We start from the raw sequence: 17757 nt of genomic DNA on the forward strand, positions 1-17757 counted from the left end.
GTGACGAGTTGGGAGTGAGAATGTGTTGTACAAACATGACTGATAGCTTTCTTAGTGAATTAAAGATGAGTAACAGTTATGGGAGATACGGGGCTAGTAACTGGTTACATTTACTCAATTACCTGACAGTTAAAAAAAATTCTGCTTACTTTTTACTTTTGAGTAAAATTTCTGGATTTTCTACCCACTGAATGAAAAACAAACATGTTTTAATCAAAAATTCACCAGACCTGCAGTTTTTGTTGATTTTAAAAATGTTAGTTATTTGTTTAATATTTATATGAATTATTGTAATTTTTGTCCGTAGAATACCAAAAACTCCACTTAACTTTCTATTTTGGACCGTCTGATAATGTGATTTTTAAATATTAAATGATTGATATTAGATCTGTTACTCAGCACTTGAGTACAGATGTTTTACCAAATACTTTTTTACTCTTAATTGAGTATTTTCTTGGCTACTTTTTACTTTTACTTGAGTAAAAATAAGTCGTAGTTCTGCTGGAGTTCACAGTTTCTCCATATGCATCCATGGATTTTCTCCAGTTTTCCTCCCAGAGATGATGAACATAGAGTCTACTGTTAGCGGGAGAACACTGCAAAAACACAAAGTAATTCTGCTCTAGTTTCTACTGCAAATATCTTAGTATACTTGAAATAAGACAAAACTTTTTATTAATATTAAGGAATTATTGCTCAATACAAGATCCTGTATTTTACTGAAAAGTTACTTGTAAGTTAATTTTGTCTTATTTCAAGTGTAGTAAGATGTTTACACTAGAAACTAGACTAAAGTTACTTGGTAAGATTTTATGTTTTGGCTGTGAAATGGCTTGCAGTTTTATACCAAAGCCAAAAGAGAAATCCTACAGCTACTAAAATCTGGAATTACCTAATTTTTGTTCAGATTTTGTAAAGAAGGAAGTTGCGATCATGTTTTCTTTAGAGGTTTTTGTGTCATTTCCTTCAATAGATTTTGGTGCAGCGCCCCCACAGTTGAGGAGGGGAACAGCTGTTTCAATTGGTTTGGCTCTGCGTGAAAGCGAACTGCAGCAACTGAAAATGTTACAAATGCTGCAATTTTGGTCCCCAGTTGAACCAAAACACCCTGAAACTTTGACAAAAATGTTTAGTTCCCAATTATGTTTGTTTAGGCTAGCGGTTAGCAACTTCTACAACCCTACTGCTCTTTTTTGTTGTGTAGTTGTGTAATTATTGCCCCAAATTTCTGCACAATAACTTAAATAGAGTAAGATTAGAGTATGTGTAAATGTGCATTAACACATATTGTCTCAATTTAAAAAAAAAAAAAAAAATTTTAAATTTTCTCACAGTTTAGAGACAAAATGTGGTGATGTAGCTGCAGATATGCTAAATCTGTGAGGGTAACAATCTTGAAACATCAGGAAAGAAAAGCTGCCAAGGCAACTGTAACTTCAGAGGTAAAAACAGAAACTAACACTTTCCTGGTTTCCTGGTAACTGGACAATTTCATGTTTTTGACTGAAGTAATTCCAGCCCAAACTAAGAAAATGTTTGATGTGCCTTTCAAAATTAAATTATACTAAAATACTTTATTTTCTTTTAAAGTCACTGAAAATACCAGAAAAAACAACCCAACACACATTCACAACGGCTTAATTTTGAGGTATTTTCTTAAGAAAACACATGGATTTCCAATGCATTTATGTTTACAAATTTCATTTTATATTCCATCTGAATAAAATTCAGCTCATTATATCAAAAATAATGTGAGTTATTTATGAAGAGGAACATTTCAGATATGAAAACTGAGTGAAGGCATTAAAAAGCAACAATGAAATGGTTTTATGTAAAAACCAAGAAGCTGGACAAGAACAGAAAGTCAAAACCAATCTATTAAATATATAATCAATACACTTTGATTGCATCTTCTGACAGACATGTTTTCTAAGGCTAACCAAGGTGAGACTTGTGCTATAAAATATCAGGTTTTCCTACCGTTCTGCACATCTTGTCCTCTAAATCCTGGTTGATCCTCTGAAGAGACGAGTAACTACTTTGGATCCTAAAAAAACAGAGAAATCAATAAAGAACAAGAAAAATATGAACTAAAACATTCATAACAACAATTATATAAAATAACCATAATCATCTTGCACTGATCAGAGATTTTTTGGGTGAATTTTAATCTCAAATTTTTAAATTTTCTCTAAACAAAAGAAAGGTACGTACATGTAATCAGCTGCTTTCTGTGAACTGTCTCTGTTTTAGCAGCTTCTTTATTTTCTGTTCTTCCACAGATACAGAAAATATCTAACTTTGAGTTTCTTCCACTGGAAAAATATCGTTAGTGCAAATTGATAGGTGTGCTGCTTCACAGACTAGAAAAATATATATGTTTAGCTTCTAAACTGCTAAAGCTCCATATCAGAACCAGTGAGTAAAAAAATTATCATCAGATTTCTGGACTTCTCTTACAAATGTTAGCAAAACTTTGGCGATTTTCCACTATTGTCGAAAATAAAAAACACAATTTTGCAACTTCAGCATTTCCATTAAAAGAGAAACGCAATTAAAATCACATGGGAATAAGTTTAAGTCATTAAAAAACAAGCTGCGCCATAATTCTCCAACTACTTCCTGTCGTCTTTTTTGGCGTTTCCGCCAGTATTAATATCTGGTTGTTGATCACATGTTTGATGTGATGCGAAAAAACTGTTTCCGTTTAGCGAAATGTCCTTTTTTTAACTAAATTTACGTGTTTTGATTAAGAAAGCTTATTTTCATATTTGCAAATTGTGCAACTGGTCAATGGAAACACAGCTTCTATGTGATATAGTTGTTTTTTTTAAAGCTTTTTAATTTCATCCATGCATCACTTTCTGTATAATGGAGACTGTCTAATCTAATCTGGAGATTATTGTTCAAGATACTCAACTCAGATTTTGGCTTTATGAGATTTGAATGCTACAAATCAGAGGCTTTTTTGATCTGCTGTAACACAGACAGCTACAGGAGATTCTTTCTGCCCACATCTATCAGTTACAACCACATTTGAGTAAGTAAAACGTAAAAGTTTTTGTTTTCTGCTTTTTGTGCAGCCTTTTTTCTCCCTGGCTTGCTTTCAGTATTCCTATTAAACTTCCAAGAATCAATAGTTACAGTCAAAGCATTTCTTTTACTACCTCGCCTTTTTATTTAGCACATATTATAATATTAACTCATGTGGTTTATAAACAGCCGTTTATGGCTCCATTAACCGGACAGATCTGGGGAGTGTGGGCGCAAGAGACCATAAACAAAACAAGCCATAAAACTCAGGCCTGTTAGAGGCGCGAAAGGCAAAATAAGGATTATAATTGGACATAACAAAGCAACGGCAGGAGAACGAGGGAAAATAAAATCTGTCATCTTCAGAGGCAACGCTGAGGGCGACGACGGAGATCAGCTAGTCAGAACCGTTCTAGAGTTTAAAAGTCAATAATAAATAGGGATTGAACATTTTTATGCACCTTTAACTGCGTTCTCCCTTTTTTTTTTGCCAAAATGGGAAAGTTTGTTGAGAGAGCAGGTTTATCGCTTTGATTTTTACTATGGCTGCAGAAAACATTAAACTATTTCACTATCCTGGTGCTTTCAATCTTGCTGCTCTGAAGTTTATTTACCAAGCAGGTAAATAAACTCGAAGCTTACAGGTGACCTGTTATGCTTCCCTGTACAGGTTAGGACAGATCTGTGGGCGTTACAAAACATGTTTTTACTTTTTTTGTACCAAATTAATCTTGGATAATGAGATTTTAGTCTGTTCAGTTCTGCCTGTCTGTTTTAGGGATCTGTTACTTTAAACCCTAATAAGCTGCTGCTGGCCACGCCCACCAAATCAATGTTTACACTCGCATCTGAAAATGGCTGCAAACAGATGTGCTATTATACAATCATACATCCTTGAAAAGCAGAAGTGGTGCGTCCTGCACAACCAGCAAGAACGCAGCAAGTGGTTTCTGGATGGAGAGTCAACAACAAAACACTTTGTCTTTTCCAGGAAACGTTGAACTCAGCAGTAAAACCAGCTGACCAAGTGTGCTGGAACTCAGCTCAGGTTGCTAGGTAACAGGCAGAACTCTGCTGGGTTGCTAGGTAACGGGGAGTTCCTGCTTATTTGTGACGTTACATCCTGGATGTTTTTAAAGCAGCTCATTTTCTGTTAACTTATCACCAAAAACTGTCTTGGAGGGGTTTTAGAAGCAGTAGATACCCAGATGGAAGTACAAAAAATACAAAATGTGAATTTTGCATAATTATCCCCCCTTTAAATGTCAAAAATTCTCCTATATGAAGAAGCTTATTTTGTGAAAACTTTAAAAGCAATAATCAGTAAGTCCTGGAGTATAACAACACCCGCAGCAAAAACAGAAGAAATCTCTAACGAGAGAGGAAATACTTCACTGCACTCCAGATCTTAATGTGATCAATAATAAAACTGAGCTGATTACCAGTTCCCATAGATTTTTAATGCAATCATTAACTGAAGTACATTTTTAGTGCTAATTCACTTAATGCAAAGGTCAAGATTCAATCCTGCAGATTGGTTAGAGATCATAAGACTGAGAGGAGTATTAATAACATTAATCTAGTTTAATAAGCTAAATTATGCTATGTCATGTCCTGTAAAGGTGTAACGGTCTCAGATTTTATTTTTACTCTGATTTCACATTTAAGTTGAACTTTTTGCTTTGCTCTTGTGGCAAAAATCATTATTTATTTAAAAGGCTGACTTGGGAAACGTGTCAGGAGTGAAATAAAAAATATAAAAGCTTTTTCTTACGCTGCTCCTTGGTTATGGAATAATTAGCAAAAGTCATTGAAACTGATTTAAAATTCTCCCTAGAAATAGTTTAAATGAGAAACATAACTGGTGTTTTTAAACCTTTTTCAAATTATTGCATGAAGTCTTTATGATGATTTAATTATTTTTGTTTGGCATGTTTTCTTGGTCACTCTCCATTGATCAGGTTTTACTCTAAAACAATGGTTAAAATAAAATGATTAAAATAAGGCTTAAGAACATTGATGACGACTTGTTTGAAGATGTGTATTATATTAATATTTGGCACATTTATTTTCTTCTTAAACTATGGACACAAAACAGAAAATGTTTACATATTTGTCTAAATTGTTACTATTGTGAGAGATAATATATTAAAAAAAATCAAGCTTCTCTACCTTCTCCCAGTGCTAACTAAAAACAACCAATAAGAGCCAGCAGGCGGGACTTAGCGCTGTCAATCACCACTTTCTTTTCTTTTTGCTGCGCTACAGCTAGCGTAGCATATTGTGACTTCAGGTAATGGCGGCATGACCTGATAATGGCTGATAAACGGCTTTCCTGTAACTGTAAGTTGAGCGAGTACTTGAGGATTATTGACAGCGCTAACACTCTCCTCCTGGCTCTGATTGGTTGGTTTTTGTTGGGTGCATTTCTTCAGTATCTCAGGGAGGACTTGCAGGAAATAGATTTTTTTTCACAGATTATTTATCTCATAGCAAACTGTCATAACATAGTGACAGTTTTAACAAGTATGGTAAAAAAAAAGAAAAGAAGTTATATATCTGTCTCAGATTTTGGCAGGAATGTGACACCATAGGAACAGAATACTAAAACACAAGCATGTTTGTGATACCAAGCAGTAATTTGACATGGCACATCATGATTTAGTTATTACACGCATACACACACACACACACACCTGCGCAGCTTCTCTGTGAATTTCTCCAGCTCCTCCTGGGCGCGCCGCAGCTCCGTCTCCAGGTACTGCCGGGTGGAGTCGAACTCTGTCTCTACCATCTCTAGTTTGTGTGTGGTGTACGACAGGCGCTTGCGGAGGTCGTCCTTGTGGTCGTGGAAAGAGCTGAACAGATGATAGGGGGCGGTTAGGAGAACCTCATCGTCACAACAGAGAGAAAACGGCGAAGAAAGGCAGAGGGAGTGAAGCATAGATGAAATGTAACTCAGTTTGGATTTGGAGAGATGTGAAGGAGGAGATGGACGGAGGGAGAATACTAAAAATGTTTCATTTGGAGTGAGGCGGTACGACCAGGACAAACATCTCCCAATCTCCCATTGGTGTAGCGGTGAATTTCATTACACATCGGCCTAATCCAATCTCAGAATGTAGAGGACCGGATTTTTGCCACAGACACAGACCACTGGTGAGTCACAAGGAGGTCTAAAAGTGTAGGACAGAAGCTTTCTGTGCTTCTATTTTTAGCTAGATGGTAAAATGGAAGAAGAAATTAAGAATTTCCAATAAAAACACACTAACTGCAGACCCAGTGATGCTTCATTTTTTACTTTTAGCTGAACTGATGGATATTTGAGTCGCAACATCTCAAAGTTTCTGCACAGCCAACTAAGGGGTACCGTTAGCTTAACCTGTTACCTTCATCTGTTAGATAAGTAAAGGTAATTTTATTTATATAGCACATTTTCAGAATCAAGGCAATTCTAAGTGCTGTTAGCTTTGGCTTCAGCTTTATTTCATTCAACAAAACAGTCAGATGGAAAGAAAACGATGCAGAATCAGCAAAACAACAGTTAGCTTCATCTGTTAACTTCAAATGTTAGCTTTGACTGTTAGCTTCACACGTTAGCTTCACCGTTACCTTCGGCTGTGCGGCTGTTAGCTTTAGGTTTATTTCAGACCTTCGCAAGAACAAAACAATCAGATGGAAGGACAACAATTCGTAGTCAGCAAAATAGCTGTTTTTTTGTTGTTGTTTTTTCAACAGTAGTGGTAATGGTCCCTCTTTTTCCCCCCTGTAGGGACGCCACTGTTTATGACCCTAACTTCATTAGATTCCTCCCTTTTTCAGCTAGAGAAAGCACCATAATCAGATTAATGGTTTATTTGTTCAAGTGGAAGCAGATGGTGGATAATAGAAGATGTGCAGATGAACAATGTTTAAAGTTTAAAACGACGGTTCAAGCCGATTTTTCTTACCTTCTTTTTGGATGTTTGCATCCATTTCTCTGGCTTTTCAGGGCTGTTTTGCCAATATATATCTTTTTCATAGTTTTCACTCTGCCTCAGCTTGCATGTGTGTGCGGCTGTTACTTCTGCTGCTGTTGTTGCTGCTCGACTGAATGCTGAACCGAGGTTTGAATTCTAACCGCATACCACTAGTCAAAGCTTTAAGTCTTGCCTGGGGAGCCAGATAGTTGCCGGCTATCTGTGATGACCCTGGCAAGAGAGCAGAGAAAAACAGCTTTGAAGTCTCACAGACTCAGCAGCACATTTTATTCTTTGCAGAGAAAAACTGATTTTATCTGCATTCAGAACATGAGTCTGCAGAGTATGACAGATTGGAGCTGGAGGATCAATTGCATAAATTCAACAACCAAACAAAAATAGATGATGTTGAAATTTGCACTTTCTATGAAAGATTTTATCTTATTTTCTAATGTCTTTAATCACCTGTTTAAAAGATACTGAAACTAAATCTAACATTTTTGTCTTATGTTCACTTTTAAAGTGAATTGGTAAATGATTTGTCTTGCTGTGAGGATATTCATGCAGCAGCAGCAAACCGCAGTGCCCTGTGGGGCACAGAGAAATTGACCAGCTGCCCTCTGAGGTCATTTCTCAATAAATCAGTTATGATTAATGCATGTGGGTTTCTGCTTCCTCTGCTTGAACTTGGATCCCCCACATCGTAGGAACCTAATAACCTGTCACTTGTGAGCGTGAGGCGCACGTCTCTTCGTCTAGCCAGATTTGTGGAGACTTGTTGCTATCAGTGCAAACATGCATTTGCAAGGCGACGTTTGCAGAGAGAGAGAAAAAAATCATTCCTCCACATGTAGAGCATCTGTTTTAGTTAAGAGACATGTTTATAGATCATTTTTAAAGACAAATGTCTTCTGCATTTAATCTTTTTTTTTTTGAAAAGCTGAAAACACATAAAAAGAAATTAACATATAGTGTAACAACATGATGTCATTTCCAAAATCTGCTACTTTGTTTAAGGTAGTCTCTTTATTTTACTGGCTTTAGCCAGAGTAGCGTAGTAACTAGTCACATTTACTCAATTACTTCTACTTGAGTAAGCTGCAGTTTTTGTTAAATTTGTCAGTTTTTTTATTGAAAGAAACTGATTTAGAAAAATGCCCGATATTGTTGTTTTTTTGTTTTTTACGTGAATTATTGTCATTTTGGTCCTTAAAATACCAAAATTTCCTCTTAACTTTATATTTTGGTTCTGATGATGTAATTTTTAAACATTAAATGATTGATGATTAGATCAGTTACTCTGTAATTGAGTAACTCAATTACTTTTTGACTCTTACTTGAGTATTTACTTGCTTCAATATTAAAATATTTTGAAGTAGTGCTACTTTTATTTGAGTACAATTTTTGGGAACTCTGGGTTTTGCAATATGACATTTGTTTTAACATTTGTCTTCAGTTCAATTCAACAACACTGAATGTTTTGTTTCTTCAGAGTCATTGTGGATGTTGATGTCTGGTAGCAGTCAGTCTCGCAACAAACCTCAAGAAGCCTCTGACTGAAGATGCTAACATGACATGCTAACAGCTAAATTTCCAGGCAGCAGATGATGATATTCCACAGTATCGTGATGACACCAGCAGCCTTTGGCAAACACTGCTACTCCACCTTGTTTGTTTTTGTATCTACTTTTTAAACCTCAGTTTGTTTGTGTTATAGAGAGATGCTGGAGTTGGGGATTTGATGCTTGGTGGTTTGAACATCCTGCTTCTTTCTCTGCTCTTTGAATCCATGAAGCATTGCTCTTAATTTCCTTTTAATTTGGGGTCGTAGTTCAGGAGTTATTCAAGACTTTGAGATGCTAATTCAGCTGTTTAAAGTTGTTAAACAACAAACACTTGGTTGAAATGGTTACGCATCATAACTGTCCAAAAGTAAAAAAAAAAAAAAAGGAGCAAAATTTCACCAGAGAAACAACCATTTTTAAAAAATAATTTCAGAGACATCCTTGTTTTAATAACATTCCTGGTCATAATGTTGCTGTGTCATCACCTGGCTGGTAGCATTAGCTTATTTTGTGCTTTGCAGAAGCAGTGCTGGTGCTTGAACTTGGATCTCCTTCATTACCCGCCATTTTGAAGGGTGAGGTGAACATCTCTATTCATTAAGGCCAGATTGAGGCTCGTTGTTATGTGCAAACATGCATTTGTTAGTGGTGCAACGTAAGACAATGAAGAAAAAACTTCCTTCAAATGGATAGTAATCATTTTTCTTAAGTGGATCGCTTGCAGCTCTTTCATAGCAGCTGTGGAAGATGATGCACAAGACAAACTCAGTGGAGAGCAGATTTATGTAGTCAGTAAACAAAATTTACAGGAGCTAAAAAAACATGAAAATATCTAAAAGCTAAGTGGCTAATCTTGAGTAAAGTGGAAAGCCACTTGGCATGAGGCTAGCTCTTAATTTTTATGTCTTTGTGTTGGCAGGTCTTCAATTTTTAAGCAATTTTGGAGATACTTCTATTTAAATAAACTCAAAATCAACATGTTGTGCTGGAAGAGTCTGAGCAGTTGCATTAATTTACTTTACACACTACAACTGATCTCCTGGGGCTTGAACTCGGATCTCACACGCTGTAAGAACTTAATAACCTGTCACTTGCAATTATGAGCTGCACATCTCTCTTTATTAAATCAGATTTGCTGAGACTTGCAGCTATCAGTGCAAAACACACACGTTTCCGAGCAATGTGATAAAATGTCCAAATGAACAATAACTCTGCTCTTTCAAATGGAGAAAATCCACTTTAGTTAAGAGGATTGCAAGCAGCTCTGCTCCACAATGGGTGTCAAAAATGAACAGAACAAACAGAAGGCCACAGATCTTCTATAATTTAACAGGGTTTGATAAAATAAAAACATAATTTCTCAAAGCTGCTGTGAAGATACTTATAGGGAAGGTTATCTAATCATCAAGAGGCTAGCTCATGGTTTTAGCGGCATAAAAAGTTTGATTTGGTCTTATTTCTACGACTTGTAGCTGACGCAGATTTATTTAAGATTTTAAAGGAGAATTTCTCAAACTGTCGTTTCCATGCAAGGAGCTGCATGGAGACAACATAGTTCTCTGAGTGTTTGTTAAATGGGTTAATTGGCAGATTATTTTACTTATAACAAGACATTTTCCCCATGTTGGTGAAATAATCTGTGATTTGGAACTAATACCTTTTTATCACTATTAAGGAATTATTGACTTAAAACAAGCTCTTATTTCTAGTTGAAAAGTTACTTGTAAGTTAGTTTTGTCTTATTTTAAGAGTACTAAGATATTTGCACTAGAAACTAGACCAAAGTTACTTGGTAAGATTTTGTTTTTTTTGCAGAGTGCAGCTCTGGTTTATGACACAGAAATGCCAACATCTCGTTTGATGTGTAAATAAAACATCCATATATAAATCTGTCACCCTGACAATTAGAAACTCACACCAGAAGTCATTATTTCACTTTCTCGTTTTTTTGCTTTACCTGTGATTGCACTCTCTCTGAGCATTATGGGATGTAGCTGCAGCAGATCGCATCTTTTAGATGCTCACCTCAAGAAGGAGGATCTCTGTCTCAAAACGCCAACGATTGGAAAAGAACACTCACAAGAACATTTTGCCACATTTCATGGCTTTTAATATTTAAGCGGTCTTCTTGAGAGCCAAGGAGGCATGGCATCAAAACAGACCGAGGAATGGTTTTATGCATGCTTTAGCATGTTTTATCAGAGCGGACAGGCTAGCAGTTCAACAATAGGCCATAATAAACGCTTTGATGCTGGCTGCCACTTCTAATGCCAGGACTACTCTTACTGTTTTTAATTGCCTCTCAGCATTGGCTTAAGAAACAATGACTGTTTCTGTAAGCGTGGTTAATATTGTTGCTATGGTTGTTTTCTTATCTACTAGTAGCAGGAAAGGAGCACAAAAAAGGGACAGGAATAGTTCCTGAATTGTTTTGTCCTCATATGCAAACAATTACTACTGCCCAGCTGGGTACAGTGAGCGCTTTAAAGGGGACCCATTATGCAAAATTCACAGTTTGAAAGTTTTTGTACGTCCATTTGGGTCTCTGCTGCTTCTAAGAATAGCCCAAGCATAAAAAAATACAAAAATGAACACCTAGAAAATTTTATGGCAATAACTTAATGTTGTCTACTCTGGAAAATAAAGAGGGTAAAAAATCTCCAGAATGTAGCAACACAAATGAAGCCCAGCCTGTCACCTAGCAACTGAAGCTGAGTTCCGCCCATCACCTAGCAACCAAAGCTGAGTTCCGCCCATCACCTAGCAACCAAAGCTGAGTTTCAGCTTATTTGGTCAGCTGGTTTTACCACTGCGTGCACTGTACAGTGGTTTGTTGCTGACTTATCATCCAAAAACCACTTGCCTCATTCTACTTCAGGAGGCTCTACTTCTGATTTTTAAAGGTGTACGGTCGCATAATTGTGCATCTGTTTGCCGCCATTTTCAAGAGGGAGTGTAAACATTGAGTTGGGGTTGCCGTAGCCTCATTATCTAAGAATGGTTTGCAATAAATGTAACGAAAATGTTTTTATAGTCCATAGACACATCCTAACCTGTGCAGAGAATAGGTCACCTTTAAATGACACAACTCTCTAAGAGACAAACAGATTATGGTGCTTGAGGTGTTGTTTTGGCAAATGGAACAAATTTTGACAGCAAAAGATTTGAAAATCAATCACTGTTCCCTTTCCTCACAGGTTTTCAGACCGGTTTGTAGTGCAGATGAAAGTACGAGTGAACCCATTAATCTGAAATGCCTTCGAACTTGTCACGGTTATTTGACAGCATGCTCTACAGAGGCTACAATAAATGGCTGCAAGGCTGTAAAACACAACACCGTTAAAATGATATGATTAAAATAACACATCATCTGCTTTTCTCAATAATGGCCTCACCTGCAGCTTAATTCTGGAAGCAGAGCCGGAGAGAACGCACAAAGATCTCTAACAGCCAACATGTATTCTCCTTTTACAAGGGGGAGACGTTAGCATGTTGATTTACTGGGAACAAGCTACAGTATGGGAGCTGCTACCTGCAACATTCGCCGCTCACAGAGGCCAAATAAGGGCTTTAAACTTTAATGACCACAGTGCCGTCTCCTCTGAACTCACAGCACAAATACATCAGCTTCTGCTGTAAATAGTTACGCATTTTATCACTGCAAGAAGGATAACTGGAGCTGCGTTTTTGTTGGGTGCAATCATTTATTTGGTTATAATTAGAGAAAACTTCTGCATTTTGATAATGAAAATGTAATAATATGAAGGTTAATGATCAAGTCATAATCATGTAATTATCCACCAGCAACTGGTGTGAAGGAAAACTGAGGTAGTTGATATTGTTGCATTTTTACCAAAACAACTAAATCCTGATAACTGCTGCCCTTTAAATGTTCTGTGTTTGGTATTGTTATTTGGCAGGAACATGATTTGTCAGTTAGCATAAGCTAATGCTGTGCTAAATGACGCCATTGCTAACTCTGCTAGCTAACCATGTTACGCTACTCATGATATCTGCTTTTACTGTAGGAATTGTAGTAAACTGGAAGTGATTTAGGAGTAATTTTACTTCGCTGCACTTTTTACTTTTACTTGTATTATGAAGTATTTCTTCTCTTACTGGAGTAAAATTTCAGCATTTTCTACCACTGAATGCTTACCCACCAACCCTCCGGCTTTTGGATTTGGGACTTTTGGGATGGAAGCGATCGGTAGCCGCTCTTCCTCCTGAGCTGCAGCCGCCTCACCGTGTTTCAGGCTTTACATGAGGGGATACAAAACGTGTCTTCCCTCCAGAAACACGTTTGTCTCCTGTTCATGTCAGAAAAACACCTCTAGGGATTAAATCACTGGAGCAACAGCAGTGATTAATCAACCAGATTTGCTGCCTTGAGGCAACTACTGCAACTGATGTGCAATATCAACACTTTGTAAGGAGGATAGCTGATCAAAAACTCCAGCGCATAAACTGTAAGGATCTGGTAAGCAGGAAAACTTTATGTCTTGATGTCCAAATATCACAACATTTTGGGATCTAAAAATGTTAAAAGGTACAAATAAAACCTTAAAATCATTTTTGGACAACAACTAAAACCTTTAGTGTCTGAATCTGCACCTCCATATATACAGGATAGATTTTTCAATGGTTTTTGTAATTTTTTGCAATCAAAATCACAAATTTTGTGCTGCTACTTTAGAGATATTTGTATTAAAATTTAAAGATCTTTACAAATGTTAAAATTATTTCCTAATTTAAGATATGGAAACGTATATAATTATCCTGAACTGCAAGCTTGAACAAAAATCATGAAATACGTATCTTAAACAAGCATCAAAATGTTAAAAAGTTGCACAAATAACAGTAAACAATTGTGGCTTTTACATCCATAATAAGATAAAACTTATCAGCATCAATTAGCTGGAGATGATAATGATCTTAGTTTCAAACACACGCACTCTGCAGACATGTGAAGAAGTAGCTTCTGGTTGTCTTTGACGGCTGTTGCAAGCTTATTTCATGGTACTTTAGAGCAGGTCAGAGCGCAGCTAGAGGCCACAGCAGGAGTCTCAGCAGGATGCTTCCTGACTTTACGCATTTATCTTTGTCTTGTTCTGATGTTATCCACACAGGTTTTGCTCAAAGAAGTAAATTTACAAAATCTTTCAAATTGTTTGAATCATTAGATGATAATTAGCACAGTTGTATTTGGCAGAAAACGGGGGAGAGAAAATTCAAAGTAAGATGACCGACTGTTGGGTATAAACACAATGTTTTATGAATGTTTTTCCACATGAATGAGGAACAGATCCATGTAATTAAACAGACTGTACATAAAGAAACATCTGAGGAAGTACCGAAGGAAGAAATAGGAGCTTGTTTGAAGCAAATCATTATATTGATGAAAAAGTGTTAATTCCACTGGGGAATTATTTTGATTGTAACATGTTGAGTCACATTCCAGGGGCACTACGCCGTTACCTAGCAACCCCAGCCGTTACCTAGCAACCCCAGCCTAGCCCAGTCGTTACCTAGCAACCCCAGCCTAGCCCAGCCGTTACCTAGCAACCCCAGCCGTTACCTAGCAACCCAAGTGGATCTCCAGCATGTTTGGTCAGCTGCTATTTTTCACTGTATGTGTTGGAAGAGACACTTGCTTTGTTGTCTTACTATTCAGAAACCCAAAATACACATTTTTATCAAGCATTTCCCATGTTTAGTTTCCAGTGCAATTGTCTGAAACTCAAACTAACTTCCAAGTAGCTTTTTAGCAACAAAATAAGAGCTTGTTTTAAGTCAACAATTTGTAACAGATATTTAGATATTGACTTAAAAGAAGCTCCTATTGCTGAAAAGTTACTTGTTAGATTTGTCTTATTTCAAGAGTACTAAGATATTAGCACTAGAAACTAGACCAAAAATACTTGGTAAAACTTTGTTTTTGCAGAGTAAGGCATGAGACAGGAAGTTAAAGCTTCCCTCGAAACCTTCAAAACAAAACGGACTGAACCAACTTATTCACAAGCTTGTTATATCAAACTTAAATGAAAAATATGACGAAAACTGACATTTATAAAACGGTAATTAATAAGGAAAGACTATGACTAACTGGAACTGTCATATAAAAATAAAACAAAATGAAACAAAATGAAATTATGGATACAATAACATTCGTTTTGTGTTCATGAATTTATTTATTAGCTTTTTATGAAATTATTTTCCCCTACATAAGCAATCAGCTAATTAAGCTAATCCGCAGCCAACCAACAATCAAGAGTTGTTGATTATTAAACAATAATTGAATCAATTTTATCAATTTTTTTTAAATTGTATCTTCTGTTGAGTATTCATTACCCAATCGTTCAATAGATAATCACAATACTTTGACCTTTTTGAATTCTGCAACTAAAAATTAACCAAAGTATGGAAAACTAAAACTATTACTACAACAAATAAAAATCACATTTAACTAATAAAAACTAGCAAACCCACTAATTAAGCTAATTAAAACTAACAGACTTAGATAATCAAAAGTCACAATGAAATAAAAATAAAACTTTCTAACTGCTTATTCATCAGGTCAAGTTAAGATCTGAAAAACAAAACAAACTCAATGGATATTTTTCATAACCCAGAGCAGAATAACAGCCTCTTCCTTAAATGTTTAATCAGAGAAAGCACTGATGAAACATATGTTTTATTTTGTTCATTTGGTGAAAACAGTAGCAGCTCTTCAGCCTTTCCATAACCTTTAAAACTACAAACAACTCATCCTGTATGTTTGTGCTTTAAATTCAAGGTGAGAGTAAATCAGTTTCTGTTTTTGAATTATCTGAAAGAGACGAGAACCGGGTTGTTGCCATGACAACATGGTTCTAGTTTACAGCAAGTTTGCTTCAAGTCAAACAAAGGAGAAAAATATGGCAACTTAATAAAACCCTAAATTTACAAACCTTGTTTTCTTTTAAAGTTTGATTTTATTAAGATTATGTTCTTCACTGTTTTGGTTGTGATTGTTTCTGAACCGACCCAAACCGTCCTTCCTGTTCATACCGACCCACTGGCATCAACTACATGACAAGGCAGTTTACAGGAAGTGCTTTTTCGCGAAACAAGCTAAATGTTTAGGTTGTTGCTTCATGTTGAGCTAAATATTTAGTTTGAAAATTAAATGCTTAGCTTGGATAATAAATATTTCAGTTGGAACTAAATATTTAGTTAATTTGATCCTAAATATATAGTTACTTAGCTAAATATTTAGATGTAACACCTAAATATTTAGCTAAATACTTGGCTACAAGCTAAACTTTTGCATTGCTTGCTAAATTAGCTACAAGCATGTAATTGAATATTGAGTTATTTAATTCCAATATTTAGTTTGGAAAATAAGTATTTATTTTGGAGCTAATATTTAGTTTGGAAACTAAATATTAGTTTCCAAACTAATATTTAGTTTGGAAACTAAATATTAGCTCCAAATTAAATCTTTATTTGGGAACTAATTATCTTCTTAATTAAATATTTAGTTTCCAAACTAAACATTTAATTTTAGAACTAAATATTTAGTTTAGAAACTAAATTTCAGACCTAAATCTGGTTAAGTTAGTTTTGAGGTCAGATAATTATAAATATAAGAATAACAGTGAAAAAATATGAATTTGAAAAATAACACCCACATTTTTTCTTTGACAGGCTAAGCAAACCAAATTATTGTAGTTAATTTTTACTGTGTAACTTTTACAATAATGATAATCAGAATCAGTCGTTGGAGTGACGAGGGCGACTGAGCGACAAGTCAAAATAAAAATAATTTAAAAGATTCAAACACCGGTGCACCTTCTCTCTCACACGCTGAAGAAAAGAAGCAAAAACATCCAAAATCTCCGGAGTTTTCTCCAACACGGGTCGTTCAGAGACCCGTTTCGGATGCTACAGTAGCCCTCCCTCAGAAACGGTGCCTGCGTAAATCTCTGATCTTCCTGTCTTGGAAATAATTAGGCAGGAGAATGAAAGAGCAAGGAGGTGGTAAACTGCTCCAGGCGAACCTGAAGGGAGACTTCACAGAGCATCTGCTTCTGTGGGCTACGTGCCTGGCTTAGCGAAAGCCTGCAGACGGATAAACAAAGACACTTTAAGCAGTTTTCTCAAATCCTGGGTTTGTGACGTCTTACAGGTGTTGACGGTTTTAATAAAGTAGAAAATGGAGGTGAAACATTTGTAGAGGTCTAATCAAAAGGTTTAATGTCTCAATAAGCTGCTCTACCCGTTGTACTGCCTTGAAAAAGTTTTAAAACCATTTAAGCTTTTTTACATTTTGTCATATGTGACGGCAAAACGTTGATGGGAAAACAGAGTGTGTTCAGTCAGAGGCTTCTTCAGATTCGCTGTAATACAGACTGCTACGAGGAATCTTTCGACAATAACTGAAGAATCTGACTTTGTTTGACTTACAACATTTAATTTCCTTTTATGATCAGTGAAATATTTCTGAATTATATTTTGAATTTGTAATAGATCACAAAAAAAGAGTGTATTTGGAAAATCAAAGTAAATACACTGCAAAAACACAAACTCTTACCAAGTATTCTTAGTCGAGTTTATATTCTAAATATCTTAGTCAACTTGAAATAAGACAAAAACTAAGTTACAAGTAACTTTTCAGCAAAATATAGAAGCTTGTTTTATGTTAATACTTCCTTAAAATCAATCAATCAATAACTGTTTGCCATTTATTGACCAATGATGAACTAAAAACACCAAAGCAGGGTTTATAAAAATGGAGGACATTTTGAAAACAACACATAGAAAACAAGACGTTTTTTCTATGTTACAAGAGGAAAAGAATCAACAGACCTAGTATGTTTTTAATCAATATTCAATAATTATTGACTTAAACAAGCTGTATCTTGCTGAGTAATTTAGTTACAAGTGAACTAAGATAATTGCACTAGAAACTAGACAATAATATTTATTAACATTTTAAGATATTTAAAATATCACTAAAACATTCATATACAACTACCACAATTTCAAACTGAATATTTAATTAACGAGCTAAATTTTACTTTTACAAACTAAATGTTTTGCTTAAAAACTAAATATCTAAACTAAATGTTTAGCTCTCATTTATATATAAATGCCAGTTTCAACTAAATATTTAATTAGCAAGCTTAACATTTTGTTTATAATCTAAATATTTAGAT

General features: G+C 35.6%; 1 protein-coding gene across 2 annotated transcripts in view; it reads right to left on the minus strand.

Annotated features, from left to right (window-relative positions):
- Window positions 1-844: 844 nt before the first annotated feature.
- LOC106935760 (uncharacterized) overlaps window positions 845-17757 on the minus strand; it is a 26378-nt gene continuing 9465 nt past the window's right edge. Inside the window, exons 3-4 of one of the 2 annotated variants that reach the window (XM_015016424.1) lie at window positions 5730-5891; window positions 845-2047 (exon numbers count right to left, since the gene is read on the minus strand). In XM_015016424.1, coding sequence (XP_014871910.1) covers window positions 1957-2047; window positions 5730-5891 — 253 coding nt within the window. In that variant the 3' untranslated portion in view covers window positions 845-1956. Of the gene's footprint in view, window positions 2048-5729; window positions 5892-6983; window positions 7224-17757 lie in introns of those variants that run through there. The other variant, XR_001421962.1, reaches the window with a different exon arrangement.

This window comes from Poecilia latipinna, unplaced genomic scaffold (genome assembly GCF_001443285.1).
Source record: "Poecilia latipinna isolate Pla-1442-1.1 unplaced genomic scaffold, P_latipinna-1.0 Scaffold2016, whole genome shotgun sequence".
Classification (NCBI taxonomy): Eukaryota; Metazoa; Chordata; class Actinopteri; order Cyprinodontiformes; family Poeciliidae; genus Poecilia; species Poecilia latipinna.